The 26635-nt window shown below is 48.5% G+C and overlaps 1 protein-coding gene across 2 annotated transcripts in view; it reads right to left on the reverse strand.

Moving 5' to 3' along the window:
* Window positions 1-26635, reverse strand: part of GLB1 (galactosidase beta 1) — a 316597-nt gene that overhangs the window by 177678 nt on the left and 112284 nt on the right. For both annotated transcript variants that reach the window (XM_078688334.1, XM_078688335.1), the window contains exon 9: window positions 1271-1311. In XM_078688334.1, coding sequence (XP_078544460.1) covers window positions 1271-1311 — 41 coding nt within the window. The remainder of the gene's footprint in view (window positions 1-1270; window positions 1312-26635) is intronic.

Genomic DNA, 26635 nt, shown 5'->3' on the forward strand with positions numbered 1-26635 from the left:
TATTTTCAGATAGAACAGCTCAGAAATTGGGAGCAAGATTTGCTTCTTTCTGTTTCTGAGATGTGCTGTTTGAGAATAAAGAACTAACTTAGGAAAATATTGGGTTACATTAATTCACTTTACACACTGCAGGTGCATATAACAGGTGCTGTTAGAATCATCTCTACACTCAGGTAACGTAAACATGGGACAAAGATATTCTCATCAAGAATTGTGCAGAAATAGCCAGACCAAGGGCCTGATATCTTTCAATAATTTAAACATTAGGTCTACATTTTAGTTATAAAACAATTCTTATTATGAAAATCAAACATTTTTTTGTTTAACTGCTGAATATGAAAATACATTTACAATATTGCAAGTCACAAAGTAATATGTCAGAAAAAACATTATAAAAGCAAGAACATGGTGTTTTGGACCGCCTCCTGTCAGTGTACTTTGGAACGCTCTTAGCAGCTTTAGATAGAACTGAAATACAGGGTGAATGAGAGGTGGCCTTTTAAAAATGTATAATTATCAACTCCTCCCAGAACTAAAGATTTTTTCCAGTCCCAGTTTAAGAGGAATGCTGATAAATAAAATGCTGCTACAATTGTCTCTTTCTGAAACTTTTTTTGTTTTTGCATGGGATCCATACTCTAGGTGCTAATTAGCTAAAAAGGTACTTTTGCCAGCATCTACAGTGTATGACAGGTGAGTGTTAAACCCGGTCAACAGAGTCACCAGCAACCAATTTCGAGCTCACTGCACTGATATGTTATATTTGTAATGAGCTTGACTTACTGGGTTTGTACATTTTGCTTAAAACGGACAGATTTGGTTTGAGGCAAAAATACATGTAAATTTATGTGTAATAGATATGGAATTAATCCAAAACAACTTAACAGCGAGTCCACGCTGCTATTAGAATACCCATTTTACCATGTTATGCTTAGTGTTAGGAGTAGCTGTTCAAAAACAAACAAGTATTTCTAAATAAATAATTGTGGGAGAAGCTATAATTTATTGTCTTCATTGGTTTTTGAGAGTTTTTGCATGATGATGGGCATTTTATTTTTTTCACCCGTGGCAACTAAATTTATTTTAGATGCATTTAAGCAGAGACAACTACATTTCGTCCAGTCCAGATTTTGACAAAAAATATTGAACTTGCATTACCCATCCTTGCAAGTAGTAGTCATTTTGGGAGCCATCCCTGTACATGGTAGCATACACAGCGAATGATAATTTACACAATCAAATTCATTACATAAATTGCAACATTTCTTACCATTCCAGTAGCCAAAATTGGTCCCACCTATGAACATGTACCTAGAGAAAAGAAATATATTTTTTGTACTAAAACAATGTGAAGATTCAGAAATGAATGATATAATGTGGCAGAATGCCCTTCAAGAGCACCTTAACGTATCTGTCGATTTGAATCGATTACATTTCAAACACCAGATTGTGGCAAATACTTATTAGAATATTTTAAATTGAAAATGTGTCTCATTCTTTTAAAAATCACACCGAGCACAACAGCTTGCTTTTTTCTTTTTTACCAATTTCTATACAATTCAACTTTTAATTTTGATTATTCTTCAAATTGATAAATAGAAATTGTACCCATTGATTCGTGTTCTTTCTAAAGCTAATGGAATCTCCTAGGATACAATCAGGAGTCTACAATCAGTATGGGCATCCAAAGAACTTTGAAAACGACTATAAAATCAGAATTCAGTACTGGGTATGCTCATGCCAACATTGCCAACATTGCCCACACTTCCTCTATCACCCACATATGATCACTTAGCTGGTCACTCAGGCTGGGGAGGAGAGATCACAGCTCTTTTGTTAATACTAACATACTAAGAACAAATGTTGCAGAATTCTTTGCATTTTGGAGAAACACGTACCTAATATAGAAATAGCAAGATAAAACAAATTTAGGCCTAAGAATGTCACGAGACCATTAGAGCACCTTAACGTATCTGTCGATTTTAATCGATTACATTTCAAACACCAGATTGTGGCAAATACTTATTAGAATATTTTAAATTGAAAATGTGTCTCATTTTTTTTAAAATCACACCGAGCACAACAGCTTGCTTTTTTCTTTTTTACCAATTTCTATACAATTCAACTTTTAATTTTGATTATTCTTCAAATTGACAAATAGAAATAGTGTACCCATTGATTCGTGTTCTTTCTAAAGCTAATGGAATCTCCTAGGATACAGTCAGGAGTCTACAATCAGTATGGGCATCCAAAGAACTTTGAAAACGACTATAAAATCAGAATTCAGTATGCTCATGCCAACTGTTGGACCTGGCCCTCTTGGCAGGGTCATCCCTAAACTTTTTTTGCCTTCCTCCAATACTCTCTCTGACCTGTTTTTGTTGGTTTAATGACTCTGGGCACTTTACCACTGCTGACCAGTGCTAAAGTGCATATGCTCTCCCTGTTGTAAATTGTTTCATTGATTGGTGTCCATGTTTGGCTTATTTGGTTTACTGTCAGTCCCTAGTCAAGTGCACCAGGAGTGCCAGGGCTTGTAAATACAAATACTGCTAGTGGGCCTGCAGCGCTGGTTGCGCCACCCACAGAAGCAGCCTTTTAAAATATGTCTATGGTCTGCCATTGCAGAACCTGCGTGCAGTCGGGTACTGTCATGCTGGCTGGGCAAGTGCACACACTTGCCAGCCCCTAAACCTTCCCTTAACTTCATATTAGTCACCCCTATGGTAGGCCCAAGGGCAGGGTGCATTGTAAGTGTAAGGTAGGACATGCTCTGATGTGTGTGGCATGTCCTAATAGTGAATTACTGCCAAATTCGTTTTTCACTATTGTAAGGCTACCTGTTCCCTTTAGGCCAGATGGGCTGCTGGAATTATTACACTCTATAATCCCAGCAGGCTCAGGGAACATGGTAAAAATTAATGTTTAGTATGCCTGAACTCAGAATAATAAAATACTTCTTTTAGTAAAGTTTATTTTAATATCCTGTGTTTGCAAATGCTACTTTTAGAAAGTTAGCATTTGCTTGCCTAACCATTTCAGCCCGCCTCTGCTTGGATGTGTATCTGACTGTCTGGTTTGTGTGAGTGACAGGGCTGGGGGATGACAGGTGGTGAATGGCAGGATTACACCTTAGTGGGAGGTGGGAGTTTCCCTGAACTATGCATCAGGCTGTGCTCTGCCACCACAATGCTGGCTTCGCCCCCCTGGGGAGCGACTGATGACTCAGCCTGCACCTGGCCCAGGAAGGGCGAAGCTTGTCAACAAAGTGCTCCTGGCAGCCCCTGTCCCCACAATGCTGGCTCCGCCCCCCTGGGGAGCGGCTGATGTGCCTGCCCTCACACTGAATGAAGAAACCAGAAGCACCCACAACAAGTGCTCAGGGGCTGAGAGCAGTTAGGCAAAGGCCCCCCTGGCCTGTAAGAACAAAAGAAACTGGGTATACAAGTAGGAGCCCTGCTCCTTGTAAATCAGATCCTGTTTGCGCAAAGAAGAAGCTCTGCCTGAAGAGAAGGACCCTGGAAGCTGCATGGAGAAGTACTGCCTCTGACCCCAAGAGACTGGCCTGTGGTGGGTGCCTTGCTGCTGAAGGAGAGCAGGAGAAGAAAGACTGAAAGACTTTGCTTTTATTCAACTTGTGCCAAACTTTTACCAAGATCTCCAAGGGCTTGCTGTGGAACTTGCCCCCTGAACTGCGCCCCAGGAACAGTGGGCGCTACCCCCCCTGGAAAGAGAAGCTGCCGTGAGATCTGCATCTGCCTGGTAAACCCTCCTGAGGAAAAGCGGAGTGCGCTGTGAAGGAATCACTGTGCCCTCTGAGAGGCCCTTGGCACCCCCGTCCCGCCGAGCAACGCATCTGCTTCCTGGCAGGCCCCAGCTGACATCGCCAAGACCAGCCTCGCTGGCCCCAGCACCGTGCCTGTAGCCTGCCTAACTGCGGACTGCACCGCAAGACCGGACTCTGCCTTTTGCCCGCCTGCTCCTGAAGGAGAGAGTGCCTTGAAGCCCCAGCCGCCGCCGTTCGTGTGCAGCAGCGGCGTGGGGAGAGAAGGAGCACTCCCTGTGCTTTGCCAAGGCTTGTTTTGTGCCTCACTTTGCTGCCCGGGGCGCCGCCCCCTCTTTCCAGGACTCGAGGCGCTTTGTCTCTCTGGCCCGGCCCGCGCCGCAACGCCAACCTTCCAGCCCGAGCCGAGCCGCCGCTCTGACTGGCCCAGAAAGGAAGACACCGCGACGCAGGACACCGAGCCGACCTTGACCTTGCCGCCTCGACCCTCTTCAAGGATCTCCAAGGTACTGTGTGCCCCCGCGGTGCGAGCGTCCTGCCCTTTGCAGCTCGCACCGCCCTGTGTGACCTTGTGTGCCCGGGAGCCCCCAGCTGCAGACTCTGCACTTGGCACGAGCCTCCCCTCTCCAGTGAGGCTCGCACCGCTCCTGGCCCCAGAGGCCCCCCCTGACATTCCCCGTGGCCGGCGCCCCCCTCCACATTAAGTCACACACAGGGTGTGACTCATCCTGAGAGCAGACCCGGCCGTGCCCTTCGCTGCTCACGCGAAAAGCGTGAGCTTTGGCAGGCCGGGCCCGATTTTCAAGCAGGAGGTGCACAGAGGCGCTGGGAAGCACACAGAAGCGCTAGAAAGCACTATACTTGGCAGGAACTGGGCAAAAGGCCCCAAAGAACACATTTGAAAGACTGGAAGAAGCAGAATAAGAACTGTGGCCTATTAACAAGTAACTGGAACCATTTTTTTGTACCAAGACCGTAATTACAAGCCTGCGTTAAAATATATATAAATAAGATATTTTTACAAAAATACAGTCTAGTGTCATTGTGTGGTGGGTTGATTGTTGTATGTGATGCTGCAAATGTTTAACCCTATGTACTCCAGAGTTTAGCTTAGACTGCTTGCGCCACACTACCTAGAGGGTGAGCAGGGGTTATCTTGGCGTGTAACTCCCTTGCCCTGACGTGGAAGAGAGGGTCCCTGCTTGTCGCCAGTGCTGCACTGCGCCAACCAGAGACCCCCAATTCCAACATTGGACGCAGCGGTGAGGATCGCGAATTTACATTTGCAGTGTCCATACATTAACTATTGACCATTGCACAGTGATGACAGTCCAGTAACTTAAGCCACAGACTCTTTTTTGATTTATGATTTGCGAGAAGAGATCTCCATGTGTTTTTGAAGTCATGCCTGTGTCAGTGAAAATGGAAGAGGCAGCATCCATTTCTTCTATTGACTGTGATTGGGAGAAACTAGAAAACTACACCGGGAAACAGCTCAAGAGCTTCTGCAAAAATTTGAACATTTCCATGACCGGACTCTCCAGAAGGGAGCAGTTCCAAAAGGCGCTGAGGGCCTGGGTCAAGGCAAGGAATGCCCCTGGAAAGGATTTTGAATTTGAGGATGCAGAACAGCAGCTGGAGGGACCCCTGACTCCAGAGTGGAGGGGTGCAACCTCCCCATTGGGTTGCAGTGTTTCTGGCCGAGGTCTGTCGCCAGAGGAGCTGGTGGACAGACAGGCAACCCGAGATCATGAATTGAAGTTGGCAGAGCTGGAAATAAATGGGCAACTGGAGCTAGAAACCAAGAAGTTGGCCCTGGAAGAAATGAAAATACAGCTTGCCCGTGACTTAAGAATGAGGAAACTTGACATGGAGCTCGAGGGGCTTGAGGCCAGGAGGGCGTCAGCCCAGCAACAAGAAATGTGTGTAGCTCAGAGATTGAGCTTTGCTGAGTTGGAGGTGGAGTCCAGCTCAGATGGTGGCAGCAACATTCAGGTATCTAGTGCAGACAGCATAGCGCGCGCACCTAGAGATATGGCGCCTGACTTCGAGGGGGTTAACTTACACCAGGAGGTTAAAGGGCATGAGGTAGCTCCAGTAGTGCGCAGCGTCCCTGAAGGGAATAGGGTAGCTGGCGTAGGAGTTCATGGTCCTAGTGGTGGGAGGGGTTCCCCCATGGTTGAGGTCCTGGTGGGTGAGTGCACGGACCGCCCAGAAGAGTGTGGGTTGTGTGACAGAGACAGTCCTCTACTGTCTGGCCAGTCTCAGAAGGATGGTGTGGAGTATGTGTGTGAGGTGCTGGATGGTGAGGTGAAGGATAATTTGGTTAACCCTGCTAGGGGGCTGTGTAATCCAATTGTGGGAGAGCATACTTTAAGTCCCAGTTTTCCAGAGCTATGCCAACACCTGTTTGAGAGTGAGTTCTCTGACCCCAGGGAGCTCACGTTGGAGGCAGACCTTGTGGTGGATTCCAGAGGGTCTGGAGAGGCATTGGGGTGTGATCCTGTGGGGAGTGGCTCAGGTATCTTCCAGCCCAGAGTGGTGGAAGTGGCGCAGAGTAGCCCAGCTAGGTCCTGTAGTAGTGAGAGGGGTGTAGGGCCTCACGTCCTGTCCTTAAGGGGAAGGAGTGAGAATGGGTTTTGTCCCGGTAGTGCCCAACCTCAGTCTCAGAGCCTGGATGGTTCTTTAAGGGAACACCAGGTGGGGAGCCTAGGCTGTCCGGATGAGTCACCCTTTGAGGGGGATCCCCCAGTGGCTAGAGAACGTGGAGGCTCTGTAAACAGGGCTCCAGTAGTTCTGGTGACTGGCAGTACCACTCCAGTTGGGAGGGTGCAGAAGTCCAGAAGGAGGGGCGAGAGGAGGAAAGAGTCCCCAGTGGAAGAACCAGTGGGTCAGGGGCCAGCCGGCAGGGCTGCGTCCCCAGTGAATGACCAGGGGGACACCACTTCTGTCCTGGGGGATCGTCCTGCACTGTCAGAGGGACAGGGGTTGGGAGATCTGCGCCAGGCAGACTGTCGCACGACACATGAGTTATGTGCCACCCTCAGGGGGGGCAGGCGTGCTCCCCGGGAAGTCCTGGTGCGCCAGGCAAGTGTTCAACTGCAGGGTTGGGTCCCTGAGTTGAGAAGCCAGGTTCAGATGTTGTCTGACCTGGAGGGCAGGACCACTGTAATCAGTGTCCTGGCCCATGTCGCTTCCAGGGGTACCACTCCAGTTGGGAGTGGGCAGTACTCTGGAAGGGGGTGCAGAGGGAGGGAGTCCTCGCCTCTGACCCCGGGTCAACTTGAGGGTTTAGACCCTAGGTTTAAGGGCCAGGTGCAGGGTGTCTCCCCTGACCTGGTGCCCCAGTTGCAGGATAGCACCCCTGAACTGGTGGGCGAATTGTGCAGGTCACCTGCCCCAGGTGCCCTGACAATTCTGGAAGGGGGTACCACTCCAGGTGGGAGGGTACAGAGCCCCAAGGAGGAGGACCGGGTGTGGGAGCGGCCACCCCAGTCTTTGGTACAGCCGTCAGGTACAGGCCTGGGGCTGGTGGGTCAGGGCCAGGATGTCATACCTGACCTGACAGGAGGAGGAATGGACAAAGGGTGCCAAGCACCTGGGGTTACGGCCCCCCACTCTTTAAGGCCACAGAGATTTGAGAGCCCTGAGAGGCGTAAGGCTTGGGTCTCATTCCTGACTACTGTCAGTGGCCACTGACATTTTTCTGTCTGCCTGTTGGGACACACCTGTGAGCGAATTAAGGTTCAAGGCTGCACAGGTGGTGTCCACAGGTGTAGAGAAGGGTTTCCCATGGATTGGCTTTGTGGACCCTGAGAGCATACCCAGAGGAATTGAAAAGGGTTCAGTTTGGCGTAGAACTGGAGTCTGCCCCTGCAGTTGCGGGCCAGGTCCTTGTTCTATCGCCCAAAGCAGTGAAGACCATCAAGGTAGTGATTGGTCTCCCCTGCGTTTTGGCTGGAAGGGGGTTGTGTTGGACCTGGCCCTCTTGGCAGGGTCATCCCTAAACTTTTTTTGCCTTCCTCCAATACTCTCTCTGACCTGTTTTGTTGGTTTAATGACTCTGGGCACTTTACCACTGCTGACCAGTGCTAAAGTGCATATGCTCTCCCTGTTGTAAATTGTTACATTGATTGGTGTCCATGTTTGGCTTATTTGGTTTACTGTCAGTCCCTAGTCAAGTGCACCAGGAGTGCCAGGGCTTGTAAATACAAATACTGCTAGTGGGCCTGCAGCGCTGGTTGCGCCACCCACAGAAGCAGCCTTTTAAAATATGTCTAGGGTCTGCCATTGCAGAACCTGCGTGCAGTCGGGTACTGTCATGCTGGCTGGGCAAGTGCACACACTTGCCATCCCCTAAACCTTCCCTTAACTTCATATTAGTCACCCCTATGGTAGGCCCAAGGGCAGGGTGCATTGTAAGTGTAAGGTAGGACATGCTCTGATGTGTGTGGCATGTCCTAATAGTGAATTACTGCCAAATTCGTTTTTCACTATTGTAAGGCTACCTGTTCCCTTTAGGCCAGATGGGCTGCTGGAATTATTACACTCTATAATCCCAGCAGGCTCAGGGAACATGGTAAAAATTAATGTTTAGTATGCCTGAACTCAGAATAATAAAATACTTCTTTTAGTAAAGTTTATTTTAATATCCTGTGTTTGCAAATGCTACTTTTAGAAAGTTAGCATTTGCTTGCCTAACCATTTCAGCCCGCCTCTGCTTGGATGTGTATCTGACTGTCTGGTTTGTGTGAGTGACAGGGCTGGGGGATGACAGGTGGTGAATGGCAGGATTACACCTTAGTGGGAGGTGGGAGTTTCCCTGAACTATGCATCAGGCTGTGCTCTGCCACCACAATGCTGGCTCCGCCCCCCTGGGGAGCGACTGATGACTCAGCCTGCACCTGGCCCAGGAAGGGCGAAGCTTGTCAACAAAGTGCTCCTGGCAGCCCCTGTCCCCACAATGCTGGCTCCGCCCCCCTGGGGAGCGGCTGATGCGCCTGCCCTCACACTGAATGAAGAAACCAGAAGTACCCACAACAAGTGCTCAGGGGCTGAGAGCAGTTAGGCAAAGGCCCCCCTGGCCTGTAAGAACAAAAGAAACTGGGTATAAAAGTAGGAGCCCTGCTCCTTGTAAATCAGATCCTGTTTGCGCAAAGAAGAAGCTCTGCCTGAAGAGAAGGACCCTGGAAGCTGCATGGAGAAGTACTGCCTCTGACCCCAAGAGACTGGCCTGTGGTGGGTGCCTTGCTGCTGAAGGAGAGCAGGAGAAGAAAGACTGAAAGACTTTGCTTTTATTCAACTTGTGCCAAACTTTTACCAAGATCTCCAAGGGCTTGCTGTGGAACTTGCCCCCTGAACTGCGCCCCAGGAACAGTGGGCGCTACCCCCCCTGGAAAGAGAAGCTGCCGTGAGATCTGCATCTGCCTGGTAAACCCTCCTGAGGAAAAGCGGAGTGCGCTGTGAAGGAATCACTGTGCCCTCTGAGAGGCCCTTGGCACCCCCGTCCCGCCGAGCAACGCATCTGCTTCCTGGCAGGCCCCAGCTGACATCGCCAAGACCAGCCTCGCTGGCCCCAGCACCGTGCCTGTCGCCTGCCTAACTGCGGACTGCACCGCAAGACCGGACTCTGCCTTTTGCCCGCCTGCTCCTGAAGGAGAGAGTGCCTTGAAGCCCCAGCCGCCGCCGTTCGTGTGCAGCAGCGGCTTGGGGAGAGAAGGAGCACTCCCTGTGCTTTGCCAAGGCTTGTTTTGTGCCTCACTTTGCTGCCCGGGGCGCCGCCCCCTCTTTCCAGGACTCGAGGCGCTTTGTCTCTCTGGCCCGGCTCGCGCCGCAACGTCAACCTTCAAGCCCGAGCTGAGCCGCCGCTCTGACTGGCCCAGGAAGGAAGACACCGCGACGCAGGACACCGAGCCGACCTTGACCTTGCCGCCTCGAGCCTCTTCAAGGATCTCCAAGGTACTGTGTGCCCCCGCGGTGCGAGCGTCCTGCCCTTTGCAGCTCGCACCGCCCTGTGTGACCTTGTGTGCCCGGGAGCCCCCAGCTGCAGACTCTGCACCTGGCACGAGCCTCCCCTCTCCAGTGAGGCTCGCACCGCTCCTGGCCCCCGAGGCCCCCCCTGACATTCCCCGTGGCCGGCGCCCCCCTCCACATTAAGTCACACACAGGGTGTGACTCATCCTGAGAGCAGACCCGGCCGTGCCCTTCGCTGCTCACGCGAGAAGCGTGAGCTTTGGCAGGCCGGGCCCGATTTTCAAGCAGGAGGTGCACAGAGGCGCTGGGAAGCACACAGAAGCGCTAGAAAGCACTATACTTGGCAGGAACTGGGCAAAAGGCCCCAAAGAACACCTTTGAAAGACTGGAAGAAGCAGAATAAGAACTGTGGCCTATTAACAAGTAACTGGAACCATTTTTTTGTACCAAGACCGTATTTACAAGCCTGCGTTAAAATATATATAAAGAAGATATTTTTACAAAAATACAGTCTAGTGTCATTGTGTGGTGGGTTGATGATTGTTGTATGTGATGCTGCAAATGTTTAACCCTATGTACTCCAGAGTTTAGCTTAGACTGCTTGCGCCACACTACCTAGAGGGTGAGCAGGGGTTATCTTGGCGTGTAACTCCCTTGCCCGGACGTGGAAGAGAGGGTCCCTGCTTGTCGCCAGTGCTGCACTGCGCCAACCAGAGACCCCCAATTCCAACACCAACATTGCCCACACTTCCTCTATCACCCACATATGATCACTAAGCTGGTCACTCAGGCTGGGGAGGAGAGATTACAGCTCTTTTGTTAATACTAACATACTAAGAACAAATGTTGCAGAATTCTTTGCATTTTAGAGAAACACGTACCTAATATAGAAATAGCAAGATAAAACAAATTTAGGCCTAAGAATGCCACAAGACCATTAAAAAATTGACTTCATTGTTTGAAGTGAAAATTATTCCAAAAGACAATAGTTTTTTTTTGTCCTATGCTGGGTTGCTCTATGGGAAAAAAGAATATGGAGAGCAAATCCAACCTCTATGGTCATAGATGCATAGATACACCACTAGTCATTTGGTTCAGGTCAAGACATTAAGCCATAAGCAAACATGGATTAAATAAACAAACTGACACTGCTTGATATTTTTTGATTGTGGTACATTCAAGGGAAGTGAAGTAGAGATGCAGGAACCTACAAGACAAACGTACCCAAGAACTTTACCTTTCAATACTGCAAAATATCCATAACTCTTCATCCCTCCCATACTAAGAGAGGTGCCAGCAAGCTTCCAGGACGTTTGGGCGGAACAAATATTTACACATTCAGAGTCGAGAGATTCGAGTTCATCAGGTCCTGACAGGAGTTGCAAAAGGTCTCCCTGCAAGGAGAACGCATAGGAAATTCCCTTTCTTGAGAACAGCACTCTCCAACCTATTATAGTTTTTTGAGCTCACTCATCCAAAGAGTACCATCGGCATCTCACTGACCATCATTATCCCACAGAAAACTGCCAACGACCACCATCAACCACCCTCAAAACCATGTGCACCTGGAGAGCCATACCTTGAATAGCATCAAGCAATACAGCGAGGGTCTTTCAAAAGGCCTGCACTCAATCTATGTGTACCCGCTTATACAGTACTTACTCTCATTGTCTTTATAGAGTGTTACATTTCTTGTACACATTTGCCAATCTTACTAATAAATCGGCTACAGCTTCTCTTTCAGAAGGCCAAGCTTTTTAGAGGCATCCTACAGCCTTTAGAAAGCTGTAAATGAAACTGCTAAGAAGATACAGCTAACTGAAAGATAAGTTGCAACCATCCTTAGGAACAATCAACCATACCTTTTAATGCATTCCTCACTTGAAAGCTACTCAGCCTCTCACATCACTGAATAGATATGCTTGCTGATGAAGAGATCCAAGTAGGGTAAAGCTCAGACATGGTGTGCTGAATCTAAATTTATGCCATATTGTTGATCACTCTTGGTGTCATTTTAGATCAGAATAATAATTCTCCCCACCAACAAAAGGTAGAAAATACTGAATAAGAACCTGTGAGCTATTTAACCAGGAGTATGAAGTGTGTCTCATTTGGTAATGTGTGTCACAGAGATCTATAAGGATATCTTTAAGATTCTCTACAATAAAAGTACTTATTTATGTAAAACATTACTGTTGAGTTTTTTGTGTTTATCCGACCTCTCTTTTGTGGATAATAGAAGAGAATCCTTTCAGTAGTAGAAATATTCAAGTATGGTGATGCATGATTTCCTTACATGCATCCAGTATAACTTGTTATGTAGGGAAATAAATGACCTCTTCCACCCAAGTGCAAAACAATCGAACATCGCTTCACAGTAGGAAAAACGTGTGGTAAAGAGGACATGTGGCAGCTGGCAATCCTCCCAATGCCACCATAACAGTTAGAACAAACCTGTGTGCCGTTAGCAGCTTGGACAACGGTTGTGGCTTTGGCACCACTGAAGAAGTACATCCATCTCTATAGGTTTGCAGAACAATATGCTTCACTATCAAGCTGAAGAAGAACAAGACACAGAGCACGCTCTACAACAACAAGCAGTGCACTTCTGTAAATAAACTTTCTTGTTTAGAAATTGGACTTTAAACCTACAGAAATAGTAGGTGTGTGTCCAATATTGCTCCTCAAGTCTTGATGTGGTTCTAAAGACCAGACACTGGTTTGTATTGGTTTAGTATTAAGTCATGGCAAACATCCTTCTCAAAGTCTGTTAGAGTTTCATGCTGCCCCTACTAGACACTTTAAATATGTCAAGGGTATGTTCATTCCAGGGACAGACCAGAGGCTGAATAAAAGTGTGCAACTCTGACTCCAAATGCTTTATCCTAGAAGGATGTTTAGGAGTTCGTAATCTTCAAACAGGAGTATAAAACCCACTCTTAACCATGGTGCACATTTTAAATGTTAATAATTTACAAATAGATTCACTCTTTGCAAGCCTGGCCATGTCACACAACCGCCCCTTAATCCGACAGCTTTCAGTTGGGGTGAATACCATGAATTAATTAAAGTCTTCTAATTTCTCTATACTAAAATGGCTTCATGGCCTTTTAATCTGCTTTGCCTCTCCTCCAAAAAGAGAATACATGGATGTGCATCTCTGGAAAGTTAATATGTTGACTGTTGATCCATGTTGATGCATTTATGAGTGATCTCTATAGAGTTGATAGTTTTCAGAGGTAAGCCCAGCATTATCACTTAGACTTCAAGAAATAATCTGTCAACCCAAACAAAGCAGCAGACTTGGCTCCAGTTTAAGACTTCTGCTTTTAAAAAGGTGAGTGGAAAAATAACCCGAACTATGAAACGGTGTCTTTATCCGGAATCTGGTTCAAATAATAATCCATATTTGATTAGAAAGAGTGGTCTCAATGGGTGACATTGGACTCAGATCCAAATACATAGGATTTACCCGACAAAAGAAAATACTTCTTACCAGCCAAATTTAAGCCCTTGATAACATAATTGAAAAAGGAAAGAAAACAGACTGCTGAAAGACTGCTAACAATGGCACCACCGCTGTTGTATTGGCATGCTGAGTATACATTAAATGCCATGACCTAGGGTAAGATTATGTTTCAATATTATATTGGGTTTTAACAATAATATCTGCAAACAATTGCCCCCTGCCCCTTCCCTTAGAAATGTTGTTCCAGTTTGGGAATATACTCTGGTGCAAGTAAGATCTCTATATATCTTTTTAGGCCATTTTACAGCCATTTGTTACCATCCATCACCATTTCTGCTCCTCGGTATAGACCCTAATTAAGCCTGTGGTTCAAGGTACAATAGTTCTAGTTCCAGAATGTTCTGTACCAACTGGTGGCAGGGACACTACATGTCTCAGAAGTATTGTGCCATATAATTGATTACTGGCTGCCACTGTTTTTGAAACATTCTTTCATCTACTTTGCCATTTGGAACAGTGCCATCTATTGTCAGGATCCACCACACCTTTTGCAGGCATAGGTCACTTGTTGGGATTAACTGTGCGCCCCACTGTGCCAACCGTGTTTGCCTGCTGGTAGGACTAGGTGGGAAATAGGTTTGCCCTTTGTTGTGTGTAAGGGGTATATTTATTCTGCTAGTAGATTCACATCTGGGCAGCGGCCTAACGTGGACCCACGCATATCTTCAGTAGTCTTCAGAGTACCCCTCCCAGTACTGTTGGATCTTGGGGTAGGACCATAAAATCTAGGAAAAGGGTCCCGTTTACCTACATCCGCTCCAGTAGGGCTCTGATTGTGTCTGTCTTGGCCTGCTTGTTTTCAAGTATGTAGGGTCTCCCTACTTCTAGCATGTGTTGCAAATGGTATTCTTATTCTTTTTCCCAAGCCCCTTGGCATGGTCGTCTCAATCCATTTGAAAAGTCTATAAATAGTAGGTTTGGGGTGCTTTGAGGTGCTCCCTTCCAGAAGATAGGTCTCAAAAGGTGTCAATCAGCTTGTCACCCAGTTTTTGAGTGCTGAGTGAATGCATGACCCAAAGCCCCACTTGATGGTAATGGAGTATTCTCTTTCTTCAAATCTAATTCCTTCTTTTGCATGAATGACTTCAGTTCCCCCTCATGAAACATGCACCTGATGTTGCAACATGCCTCTTCATTCCAAGCTTGGACGTTTTTGCTGAACACTTTAGGAAGAAGTCAGGGCTGCCCGATAGCAAGGTGTTATGGGATGCAAAATATGCCAAGCCGTTTTTGTACCCCACCTGGTACCAGGTTGTCATCATGGGCTTCATGATTGGATATATGTCTATATAATTCCTTCAGGCATGGTACTTCCCATTGTGCCTCGTTAAATAAGGTGTGGTCAATCATGCACTAATTGTGGTCAGTCATGCACTTTGACAGTTTCCTTTCTCGTCCATTTCATTAGGAATCTAAGCTGTGCTGCCTGACAGTATTGCCATAAGATTGTTATTGCCGTCTCCCTCCTCTTTGGGTCTTAAAAGCCTTGTTTGCCACCTTCTCTCACCCTTTTCCCTGCCAAATATATTCTAGGCAGGAGAGCTGCAGTTTTCATTTCCTCGTTCCCAATGCACAAGGGTAATACCTGGAACATGCACAGAACCCTGAACAGTGTGATATGCCCCAACCAAGATACCGCTTTGCTTTTTCAGCTTCCTCCCCATGGGTAGATTTAGAGCCAACCCACAACAAAAAATATTTAGATAATTTATTATGAACCAGGACTAAAATTATCATAAGAGAGTCCAATGAACATGGAAGTAATCTAACTGAATGACCAATGGAAAGAGAGTGAGCCACAGAAATCTGGTCAACCTCGTGCAGCGTGGAGCAAAATTCTCAATCATGGATAAACGATGTGGATTGGATGAGATGCAAAGCAACATCTGAAAAGAGGCAACAATCTGGTTGCAACAGCCAGAGCAGAAATCAACTATAAATGTATGAAAAGGTGCATTAATTGCAAAAATAAAGGGTGGTAGTTACAACAAAGCAGTTTTAAAAAATTGCAAACTGCAGTTTGTACTATTTTTGCTGCGGCTGAAACCAAAGGCAATACACTACATGGATGATGATGCTGATAAGAAAACATATTGCAGAGAACGCTATGGTATTTAAAACATAGAAAAATCAGGCACCAAAACATAAACCATATTATACGTCCTAAAACTGAGGCCCATGTTTGGTCTTAAAATTAAACACCATGTACAGCAACGGTTATACAATCAAACACTGAGTCTGATCGTTAAGTGTCTTAGCATTTAAGAAGTTAAACGTAATGAAACAAAATACTTGAAATACCAAACAGAAAGGTTTAGTTAATGGTAGGCCTGGGCGGTAAACTCCGCTCCGTTGCAGAGTTTTCTTCACTTCACGGAGCTCGTGGAGTGCAGAAAACTGCACTTCCTGTGGTGCAGAGGAGTTTTTTTCCAGCTCGCGAACGGTAAGTTCACGAGGGCGAGCTGACGCTCAGGTAGAATTTCTACCCGAGCGACAGAAAGACCAACGCAAACAGCAGTTCGCACTGCACTATGCCACTCGTGGAACATCGCTGAGTTTTTTTGTCTGGTTAGTGGTTAATATAAGAATTGTGATTGCTATCTCTTAGAAATTGGATTATTGGCTGACTGGGGTGTTAGCACTGTTCAAGCAGCAACCACAATCCTAGTCAGGATAAGGCACAAGCAAACCCTAAAGTAACCTGTGATAACCCTTTGCTAGCTTGGCACAGAGCAGTCAGACTTAACTTGGATGCAATACGTAAAGTATTTGTGCAACACTTCAAATAGTAAAACAATGAAAACACCACACAAATTGATCCCACACAAGATTAGAAAAATAGAGCAATATTTTATAAATAAAACAACAAAATAACAAAAATCCGATCTGTAGAACCACAGTCGTTAATTTTTAAAGAATAAACTACAATATAGTTCCTAAAATCATAGAGCACCAAATGCAGCTATCTGGTCGTGCTGGACCAGGTTAAAGTCAAACGTTCAGGCGGACCGCGATGGAGCATGGGTCGAATACATTTCCAGATTAGTGCAGCTGAAGGTTTACCTTCTCAAGCTTAGTGCTAAGAGTCCCGTTCGTGTGGAAGGTCGTCGGGAGCAAGGAGAGGATTGCAGGCAGCAGTTGGCGTTGCGTGAAGAGCAGGCCAGGTGTCACAGATGAGCAGGCTGCAGCTTCGTGTTGGCAGGCCCCTGCAGATTGACTATACTGCTGTGCAAAGAGACTGGCTTGCGACTGCTCATGCTGATTTTCGGTGCGAGCGGTCCAGTTTCGTGCAAATGGCCCCATCCATGGTCACGAAAAGCATGAGTTTAAGAGCTCAAGAGCCACACCAAGTGTCCAGGACCTGATGGGCACCTCTTGGGGTCTGAAACTTGCTTAAGAAGGGTCCAGGGTATGTTGGGGAGCCTCAAGCTCAGATCAGGAGGCCAGCAGACTAGCCCCTTGAATCACTCTGGGGTCCTGGGTCCAAGGTGGAGCTGCAGGTCCAGTTCTTCTTCCTCATTTAAGAGGCCAGCAGGCAACAGGTCAGCACAGCAGGGCAGTAGTTCCTTGTGGAGAAGCAGTCCAGCAAAGTGGCAACCCTTGTAAAAGCACAGTGTTCACAGATCATTAAGTGTACTAAAGTGGTGGTGTTTTATACACTGGTGTCCTGGTTCTGGAAGGTGGGAGAGGATCTTAGACAGTGTCTTTGACATGCATGAATTCCCTGCCTCTCATGCCCTGGCTCCAAGCTGGCTGAAGTGGCAATGCATGGCCGTCAAGCCCTTTGTGTGGAGAAAGTACACAGACTATTCAGGTGTAAGTGAGGCTGGGCCCAGCTTCTCCCTCCCATCCTGCCAGTGATGGTCCATCCAGTCACATCTAGGCTCCCAGGTCAAGTTCGCGCTATATAAAACTCTGTAAAAAACAAAACAAAAAAACAAAGCCTAACTGCAAACAACACCCAGTCATGTGACCAGAGACAGGCAGCAGGCACCAAATGGCAGAGGCAAGAAATGGAAAGTTTCTAAATGCGTCATTTTGAAAAGTGTCATTTAAAATCTGACTACATGATGAATTGGGATTTTAAATTGGGATTAGAGAGACACCCAACATGAATCAATTATCCCTTCCCATTTGGAAATTACGCTTATAAACTGCAATAAGGTAACTTCAATGTTAGCCTATGGAAGAGATGGGCCTTGCAGTATTGAAACACAAATTCATTCGTTTTTCACCACCAGGACATGTAAAACTTAAAAGTACATTTCCAACTTCTCAAATACACTGCAACCTGTCCTTGGGGCTGTCCATGGCCTACCTTATGGGTGACTCATATGCAGGGCCACTGGAATTATGTGATTGTGTGGGCATAGAAATGTTTGCATAATTATAGATTTGCTGCACTTGCAACATAATGCATCACCTGCCACATCAACTAAATATGTTACCCCAAAAAATGTGTTTCTGCCTCAAACAGTTCAAAAGTTACTAAAAATGCAGCAACAGGTATTGCAGCATGGGGGCGTGGCTAGCCAGCCACGATGGCGGACTGCTGAAGCCTGAGCTCCGGAGCCGCCTGGGTGTGATCTCCCTGATTAGCGCCTCTGGAGGGTCCCTAGCCGCAGCTAGAACTTCGTGGCGGACCCCCCCGGGAGGCCTCGGGTGAGGACAGTAGACACAGAACGCAGAGTGAAGCCGGCGCACAGCGGAGGCCTGTTGCGGCCTTACCCCCGGGCCTGAGACCGGGGACTGGTGTGCGGGCCGGGCCCGGATCGTTCTAGGGGACCGCGACCGGAGGTGAAGCCCGGTATTGCGAAGGCTTGCCGGTGGGGGCCACTGTGGCTCGGGGCGCGGACGCGGCCGCAACGGTGGAGAGGAGATAAGAACCCGGGACAACTGACCAGGAGGGGTGCACCCGGTATTGAAAAGGCGGTGAGCTCCCAGGCTGCATCCTGCGCTTGAAGTGCCCCGGAGTGCTGGCTCGGGAGGTGAGATGGATAAGGTGGACAATCCTGAGGCGGGGGGGTATCTCCACTCTTTCCCACCCCCACCCGCGTCATGACACAAGTGAACATTGCGCCCGGGGGATGGGGCGGAAATGGCCATTTTGAGATTCCCCTCCTTGGATGTGCGGTGGGGGAACCCGAGGGGGTGAGGACCGGCTTCCCTGCCAGTCAGCACACGAAGAGGGTATAAGAGGCCCGGGGGAGGCGGGGTGCGGCTGAACACGCAGAGCCATCGATGGAGGGAGGAATGAGGCCATAGTGACGGGGCCTTTGCTGGACGCTATGCCGGGCCTTGCGGGCTGGTAGAAGGAGTGACGCAGAGAGAGGCTGTACCTCAACAGAATAGCCCTGGCTACGGGGCCTGCGCTGGGCAACACGTACGCGGAACAGATCGGGCAATCCCTGATATCCCTGGCCATGGTCCAGAGAGGGGCGAAGACGCTAGAAGGCCGGGATGGCCCGACTGCTGCGCAGCAGAATCAAGACGCTAAGGATGGAGGGGCCATGTCTGGGAATGGTGAGACGAACCCTACCGGAGAGCAGCAGACTGACAAGTTGGACCTGATTCTAAAAGAAATGAGAGAATCCAGGACTGCAATGGAGATGCAGCTTGGGGCCCTTAACACTAACCTCTCTCTGCTCAAAGCAGACCATAACAAGCTGGCTGATAAGGTTAAAGACCAGGAACGAGTGGTGACAGACCTTACCCCGACGGTGGCAGAACATACTACCTCTATCCAGCAGTTGCAACAGCAGGTTGCCTCCTTGATGGACCGCGTGGAGGATGCGGAAGGCCGCAATCGTCGCAATAATGTTCGCGTCATTGGCCTTCCGGAGCGATGTGAGGGGGCCCACGCAGAGGACTTCATGGAACAATGGTTCAGAGAATACGTTGCTGAGGAGGGTCTGTCGCCGCAATTCTGTGTGGAAAGGGCACATCGCATTCCTACTGGACGGCCCAGACCGAGCCGCCTGCCCCGCCCGCTGATTGTGCGGCTACTGAATTATCGGGATAGGGACGCCTTACTGCAAAAGGCGAGAGAGAAATCCCTAATACAATTTGAGAACCGTCGTATCTTGCTATATCCAGACTATACCAATGTGGTGCAAAAACAAAGATCTTCATACCTGGAGGTAAAAAAGAAACTCCAAAAGGCCAAGTTGAAGTATGCACTGCTGTTCCCGGCTTGCCTGAAGATTGTGTATGACAAAAAAATGCATTTCTTCGAAAGCCCCACAGATGTAGAAGAGTGGCTGGAAGTGATGGGCATTGATGGTAGTCAGGTGGCAACGCAAGACACATCTGCGGGCAGATCGAGGAGAAGTCCGGGACAAAACGACGGCGGTTCACCTGTCTCGAGAGGATAATGGGACAGCGCGTACCCCCGCGGAAACAACAGAAGGAAGACCAACAGGGAGCGGTTGCACAAGTGGGCAACTTTCGAGAAGATCAGGAGAAGATCAGTACAGACACGGACACCAGTACGGTTCATTCAGATTCGGACCACAGTAAGATTCTATTCCCAACTGTTACACCCAGGGCGGCGGATGATATGCTGGACAATTGAAAGGCCAAAAGACACGATCCGAAGTGGACAGATCGTCTGCAAAGTTTGATATCCTTTTATGGGACATTTGGTTGATGATTGTCATTATGGCATGTGGGGAGGTACCGGGGGGAATGGAGAATTATAGTTGTATTTGATGCATGGAACAGGGTCTAGAGGGATTCGATTCATGGCAACATGGGTGTTGGGAGTGGGGCCCGTTTGGCTTGTTATACCATGATAGACCTATTTGTCCCCTGCGGGGCCTTACGGAGAGTGCCTAAGAATAAGCTCCGGAATAGCACCCCCGAGCAGGCGTACCGTGAGCTGGCGAAATTCAGCAGGACAGTTAGGAGAAAGAGAAAAGTGCTTGGCCACCCCCCCAAAGGCGCATGCACCCAAGTTTGGCTTGTTATGTTTTTAATTTTCTTGTTCGGCTCAGCACTGTTAATATGCTGCGCCAAGTTAGTTTTGACATTGGGAGGGAAAGAGTACGTTTCCTGGATAATATTTATATTGCGTCACAGAGGGGGTAGAGTAACACTTCATGACAAGAGCATCTTTTTGTTTGAATATGTTTATTGCATTTTGTCATTGTACAACATTACACATACGCAGTCATATCGAATAAAAGGCGCTGTTACAGAAGGTATTGAGTCCCAGGCTTTGTGGACCATCTCTCCCTCGTGGAGGTATGGTAGTAAGGAGCAAACTAAACGGGTGCACAGTGAAACAGCATGACAAATTTGTATAGGACCAGCTCTTGTGTGATACAACGATGTTCAGTAGTGGCAGTGCCCAAGGTTGGTGCAAAGAACTTCTATATTGTGATTGCATATCCTAGTCTTATTCCATACAGCGCTCAAGGTATACCATGTCCGGAGGAACAGATCAGTTGTTCACATTGGCAATATATTACACATGACAAGAGCATCTTGAGGGTACTCTGGGGTTGCCGGTGCAGTTTTTCGGCCACTCCCCCCTCTGGCAAGTACTTCTGGCGTGATTATCGCGCTGCGCGCATGATTGACAATAGCTCGCATACCTCCTGAGGCGGAAGCCGGGAGCACCGATAATCTGCTAATTTTAAAATTATTTGTTTGTGTAATTTGCGTGTGTTCGTGTTTTTAATTATCGCCTTGCCTTGCACTCATTGAGCGCTACTGCCTTTCCCTCGCTGATCGTTCCTCCGCACAGCCGATTAGGTGCTGTAGCGGGGACCGGCGAGTTCCGACGCCATCTTGAGGGTACTCTGGGGTTGCCGGTGCAGTTTCTCGGCCACTCCCACCTCTGGCCAGCATATTATGACATCTCCCTCCCGTCCGCGAAGGCGCGCCAAAGGCAAGCCCGTCTGCGCCCGTCCGCGACCGGTTGGGAGCCGGGGCCACAGACCCTGCTCCTTTCTTGATGTACTCTCCCGCACAGCTCCTCGCTTACCAAGATGACTGGCCCCTTAGCCCTCCCACGCTCGAACACATCCATGATCTTGGCATTCTTGCCCCTAATCCCCCCTCCCCTGTGGCTCTACCTCCCAAGCCTCAGTCGGTTGTCCTTCCTGTCTCTTCTCCCCTTTCCCTTTCCTGCCCGCCTGTTGTGGCCTCGGCCTACCTCCTTAACACCGGCTTGGCCACCAGGCACCATCTGGAACTCTATAACCTTCTGGATACTGAGATACCTGACTTCTTGTTTCTCACGGAAACTTGGTTTTCTGGAGATTCATTGCCCGATGTTTTATCAGCACTCCCCGACTCCTACTATGCCCACGGTGCCGACCGCCCCGACGGGAAAGCCGGTGGTGGCGTGGCTATGATCATCCGGTCTAATCTCCAGTTCCAGCCCCTTTCCCCTTCTTCCATTCTGAATGTGGACTTCATGGTTGCCCGTTCGGTCAACCTCTTGGTTCCTCTTACTGTTGTCCTTGTATACCGTCCCCCTCAAACTATGTCACACTTCGTGCCAGCTTTACAGGAACTTTTGGCCACCCTTGTGATCAACAATTCCTCAGTTCTTCTATTGGGTGATTTCAATTATTGGCCCGGAGACCCTAGGGAAGATCAGACATCTAAAGACTTTTCTGATACCCTCCGCTGTCTTAACTTTAGTTCTCATATCCACGCCCCCACCCATGTGCATGGTCTCCCTCTCGACCAGATTTGGTCAGTCAGTCGGACCATTCTCTCTCCTATTATCCTTCCTTGCACCTGGTTGGACCATTCGCTTATCTCCTTTTCCATCGATCTTGGAGCTATTGACAAGCTCCCCCTGCCTAAGAACGTCTCGGCCCGGAACTGGAATCGGGTGGACCTTCATACTCTCTGTTCTTCCTTGGTGACCACTTCCCCCGATTTATACGACCTTTCCCTTGACCTCCAAGTTGACGCCGTTAACAGCTGGCTGTCCACTTCTTGCAACCTGGTCGCTCCCCTCAGGAGGGTCAGGTCCTGCCGCCTCCATGAAGCTAACAAGTGGTTTTCCAGTGATCTCAAAACTCTCAAACTGGCTCTTAGACAGTCAGAGCGCCAGTGGAGGCGCAATTACTGCCCCTCCCTGAGGGCTCGATATAGGTTTCTTCTTCATAACTATAAGAAAGCTATCCTCTTAGCCAAAACGGAATACTTCACTGGGAAGATCATATCAGCGGCTAATAAACCCAAGGAGATTTTCTACATTGTCCACAACTTAGCTGCATCCGACAGAGCTAATCCCAATCCTGTCCCTTCCCAAGCACTCTGCCATTCTCTCAACGATTTTTTCCTTGAGAAAATCGCCAATATCAAACGAAACATCCCTTTGTCATTCTCTCCCCTTCCCCCTTCTCTGTCCCCCCCACCGTTCCCTTCCCTTGACCATTTCTCACCTATTTCCATGGAATCCTTCCTTGCTCTTCTCAGAAAGGTCAAGTCAGGCTCCCCCGCCGATTGTGGTCCGGCACATAATCTAAGGGAGCTGTTTTCTGGCTGCCCTGACCCTCTTCTGTTCCTTCTTAATGCGTCAATCTCTCAGGGCGCAGTCCCGGCCTCTTTCAAATCAGCTACAGTCATCCCCATTCTAAAAAAACCTGGCACCAACCCCACTCTCCCTGCCAATTTTAGGCCCATATCTTTGCTTCCTTACCTAGGCAAGATTCTGGAGAGCCATATTACTTCCTGTCTCTCGGCTTACATTGAGGACAACCACCTTTCGCCCGGCCCATTCAACAGAATCTGTGGTCCTTTCCGTCTTGGACGAGCTGAAGAGCAAGGCAGATTCTAACTCTCCCCTAGCCTTGGTGCTTCTCGATCTGTCCGCTGCTTTCGACACGGTCGACCATTCCATTCTTCTCGATCGTGTCAGAGCAGCGGGCATCCGTGGGACCGCTCTCACGTGGCTCGCCTCATTTCTTCAAGGTCGGACGCAGGCGGTCCAACTTTCGGACTTTACCGCCCCCACCCGCTTGGTGCCCTGTGGGGTCCCCCAAGGCACTTCCCTTTCCCCTCTTCTTTTCAAACTTTACATCCACCCCCTCATTGTTTCTCTGCTTAACAAGGAGGTCTCTGTATTTAATTATGCGGATGATCTCCAGCTTGTTTTCGATCTCTCTTCTTCCCCAGATTCCGTCCTTAAATTTCAAACTGCACTTATCTTTATTTCTGATTGGATGAATCAAAATCATCTTAAACTTAATCCGGACAAAACGGAGTTGGTCCTCACTGGCGGCCCTACCAGCCCCTGGACCCCCGCCTTCTGGCCCTCCACCTTTGGCTCTCCCCCGGATCCCTCTGTTTCAGGTAAAACCTTGGGAATCAAAATCAGCCAGGACCTCTCGATGAGACCTCAGATTAGTACTGTTGTTTCATCCTGTTTTTTGTCCCTCAGAATTATTCGCAAGATTTCCCGTTTTCTTTCCCTTGATGCCCTCAAACGTATTGTTCTGGCAATGATTCTTTCCCGTTTGGACTACGGGAACTGTTTGTACGTGGGCATTCCTGCCTACGAACTGCGGCGCCTCCAGTCCATCCAGAATCAGGCCGCTCGTCTCATCTACCGGCTCCCCAAGTTCCATCACATCACCCCCTTACTCAAGTCCCTTCATTGGCTTCCCATCTTGCAGAGAACTCTCTTCAAGATGGGCTGTATGGTCTTCATGGCCCGTGCCCGGACAGCCCCAGTCTACATAAACTCCATGATTACCCCCTATCTCCCTTGTCGTAACCTCCACTCTTCAACCCAGGCGCTCCTGAGTGTCCCCCGCTTTCGAAAGTCCAGAGTGGGCGGCACTAGGTTCTCCACCCTTGCCCCCCGTTTCTGGAACAGTCTTCCTTTGACCATCAGGTCTATCACCATATACCTGCACTTTCGTAAAGCACTCAAAACCCATCTGTTTGCCCACGCCTTCTCCTTACAGTAATCTCCTGGTGCTTCCCCCTTCCCCGCTTGTCAATCCCTTAGCGCCAGGAAACCGCTTGGTAGCAGAGCGCTTTACAAATCCTTTCAACTTTCAACTTTCAAGAGCATAGGCGATTATGGCTGACATAACTGGGGCTTATACTTTAGCTACCTGGAATGTGCGGGGGCTAGGTGCACTACAGAAACGACATCGGATTCATGCATTCCTACTACGACACCACACACAGATCTCTTTCTTGCAGGAATCTCACCTAACAGTCTCTAAGGCTCATACACTGCGGAAGAGTTGGAGAGGCTCTATTTATTCCACGTCCTACTCCGCCTTTTCTAGGGGGGCTACCATATGGGTCCGCCACGGGACACCCTTTGTAGAGTTGGAGCGGAGGGTGGATGAGCAGGGAAGATACATCATGGTGAAAGGCACACTAGATGGCACATTATTGGTTCTAGGTAGTATATATGCCCCGAACTTTGACCAGGATACATTTCTTTGTAAGGTGGGGCGGGCATTATCTGAATGGGTGGATATCCCCCTGGATTCTGGGCGGTGACCGGAACATGGTGATGGATGTGGGCTTAGATAGGTCGCACCCTCCTCTCCAGCTGGCTGGAGTGACCAAAATGGCTGAGACGTTTAGGGTCTGGCTGAGGGCTGGGGACTGGTGGATACGTGGCGCACGCTTAATCTGGTCCATCAAGAGTATTCTTATTATTCCCCAGTACATAACCTACACACACGCTTGGATAGGTTCCTGTGTTCCAGATCCCTAGTTGCCAAGATTAGCACTTCTCAATACTTGGCCAAAGCTTTCTCTGATCATAGGCCTCTGACTCTTGGCCTCCTATGGGGCAAAGTGCCGTCTCCGGTGCCCACCTGGAGACTTAATCCATTGCTTCTAGAGGATGGCCCGTTTTGTACGTTCCTGTCTGACACCTTAAACAATTATTTTCTTGAGAACTGGGACTCTGCGACATCTAACTTGGTGGTATGGGATGCTATGAAGGTAGTGGTGCGAGGAGCCGCTATTGGTCAACTAGTGGGGGCCAGACAAGAAATTCATAGGAGACTTTGTGAAGCTATGAGCAGATTGAAAAAACTAGAGGGGGAGGCAAGTGTAGACCCTGAGAAGAAGGGTGAACTGCAAGCAGGGAATATAGAGCACGCAGAGTTCTTAGAAACTTTGAGAACCATTGACTATAAAGACTACCTACGCCGTCAACACGCCGAAGCTGACAAGTTGGGAGCCTTACTGGCCGACTGGTAAGGGACAGACCGGATCCTCCGGTAATTACGCAGATCCGCGACGGGTCGGGTGCCATAGTACATACGCAGTCCGAAATCAATAGGGCATTCCACGATCATCTGCAAGCACTATATGCTCCTCTCCCTCCGGAGGCCTCAGATCGGTTAGCGGAGTTTCTTCGGGACCTGCAGTTCCCAGTCCTATCACAAGACGATCAGGAGCAGGTTGATGGTCCCATTACACAACGGGACATTCGCGCTGCTATTAGGTCCCTCAACCGAAACAAAACTACGGGTATGGATGGGCTCCCAGAGGAGTTTTATCAGACATACTCTGACACCCTGGTGCCCATCCTCGAGAAAGTCTACAAAACATCATATGAAGTAGGTCACTTACCGGTATCGACGATGCAAGCCCTAGTCTCATCCATTCCGAAACTGGGAAGGGATACGCTAGAACTGACTAACTACAGGCCCTTATCAATGCTCTCAACAGAGTACAAGATACCTCGTAAGGCAATTGCTTTAAGGATACAAACCCATCTCCATGCCCTGATACACCCGGACCAGTGCGGCTTCCTCCCAGTTAGGAGTACGTCACAGAATACACGGAGACTTCATGCCCTTATGGCAGCCATACCGCAAGATCTTCCTCAGGCGGATGCATAGCGCTGGACCTTAGGCAGGCGTTCGACTCTCTGTCTTGGACATTTATGTTCGAGGTGCTGCAGTGTTTTGGTTTCCCAGACTCACTGCTAAAATGGTTGCCCTTACTATACACGGACCCCTCGACCCGAGCGCGTACTGGTCGGTACATCTCGGGTGGCTATCCAATATACAGAGGCACCCGGCAGGGTTGCCCCTTATCGCCCATACTGTTTGTTCTAATGCTGGCAACATTGGCTATATCCCTTCAAGCTCGGGAGGAACGGATGGGTCTCTCGATTGGCGGGACCCATAATTTGATTTCAATATACGCAGATGACATTTTGTTATACTTTCGCGATCCGGAAGAAGACCACTCGGGTATAGCGGATACCTTTAACCGCTTCGAGGTAGTGTCCGTTCTTGCCATAAACCCCCAAAAGTCCACTGGCTTTTATTTTAAAGATCTACCACACCCCCCTCTCCTACAGTTGGGGAGATACCAGATTCTAGTAGCCCAGA

The sequence above is a fragment of the Lissotriton helveticus genome, chromosome 4_1, assembly GCF_964261635.1.
Source record: "Lissotriton helveticus chromosome 4_1, aLisHel1.1, whole genome shotgun sequence".
Classification (NCBI taxonomy): domain Eukaryota; kingdom Metazoa; phylum Chordata; class Amphibia; order Caudata; family Salamandridae; genus Lissotriton; species Lissotriton helveticus.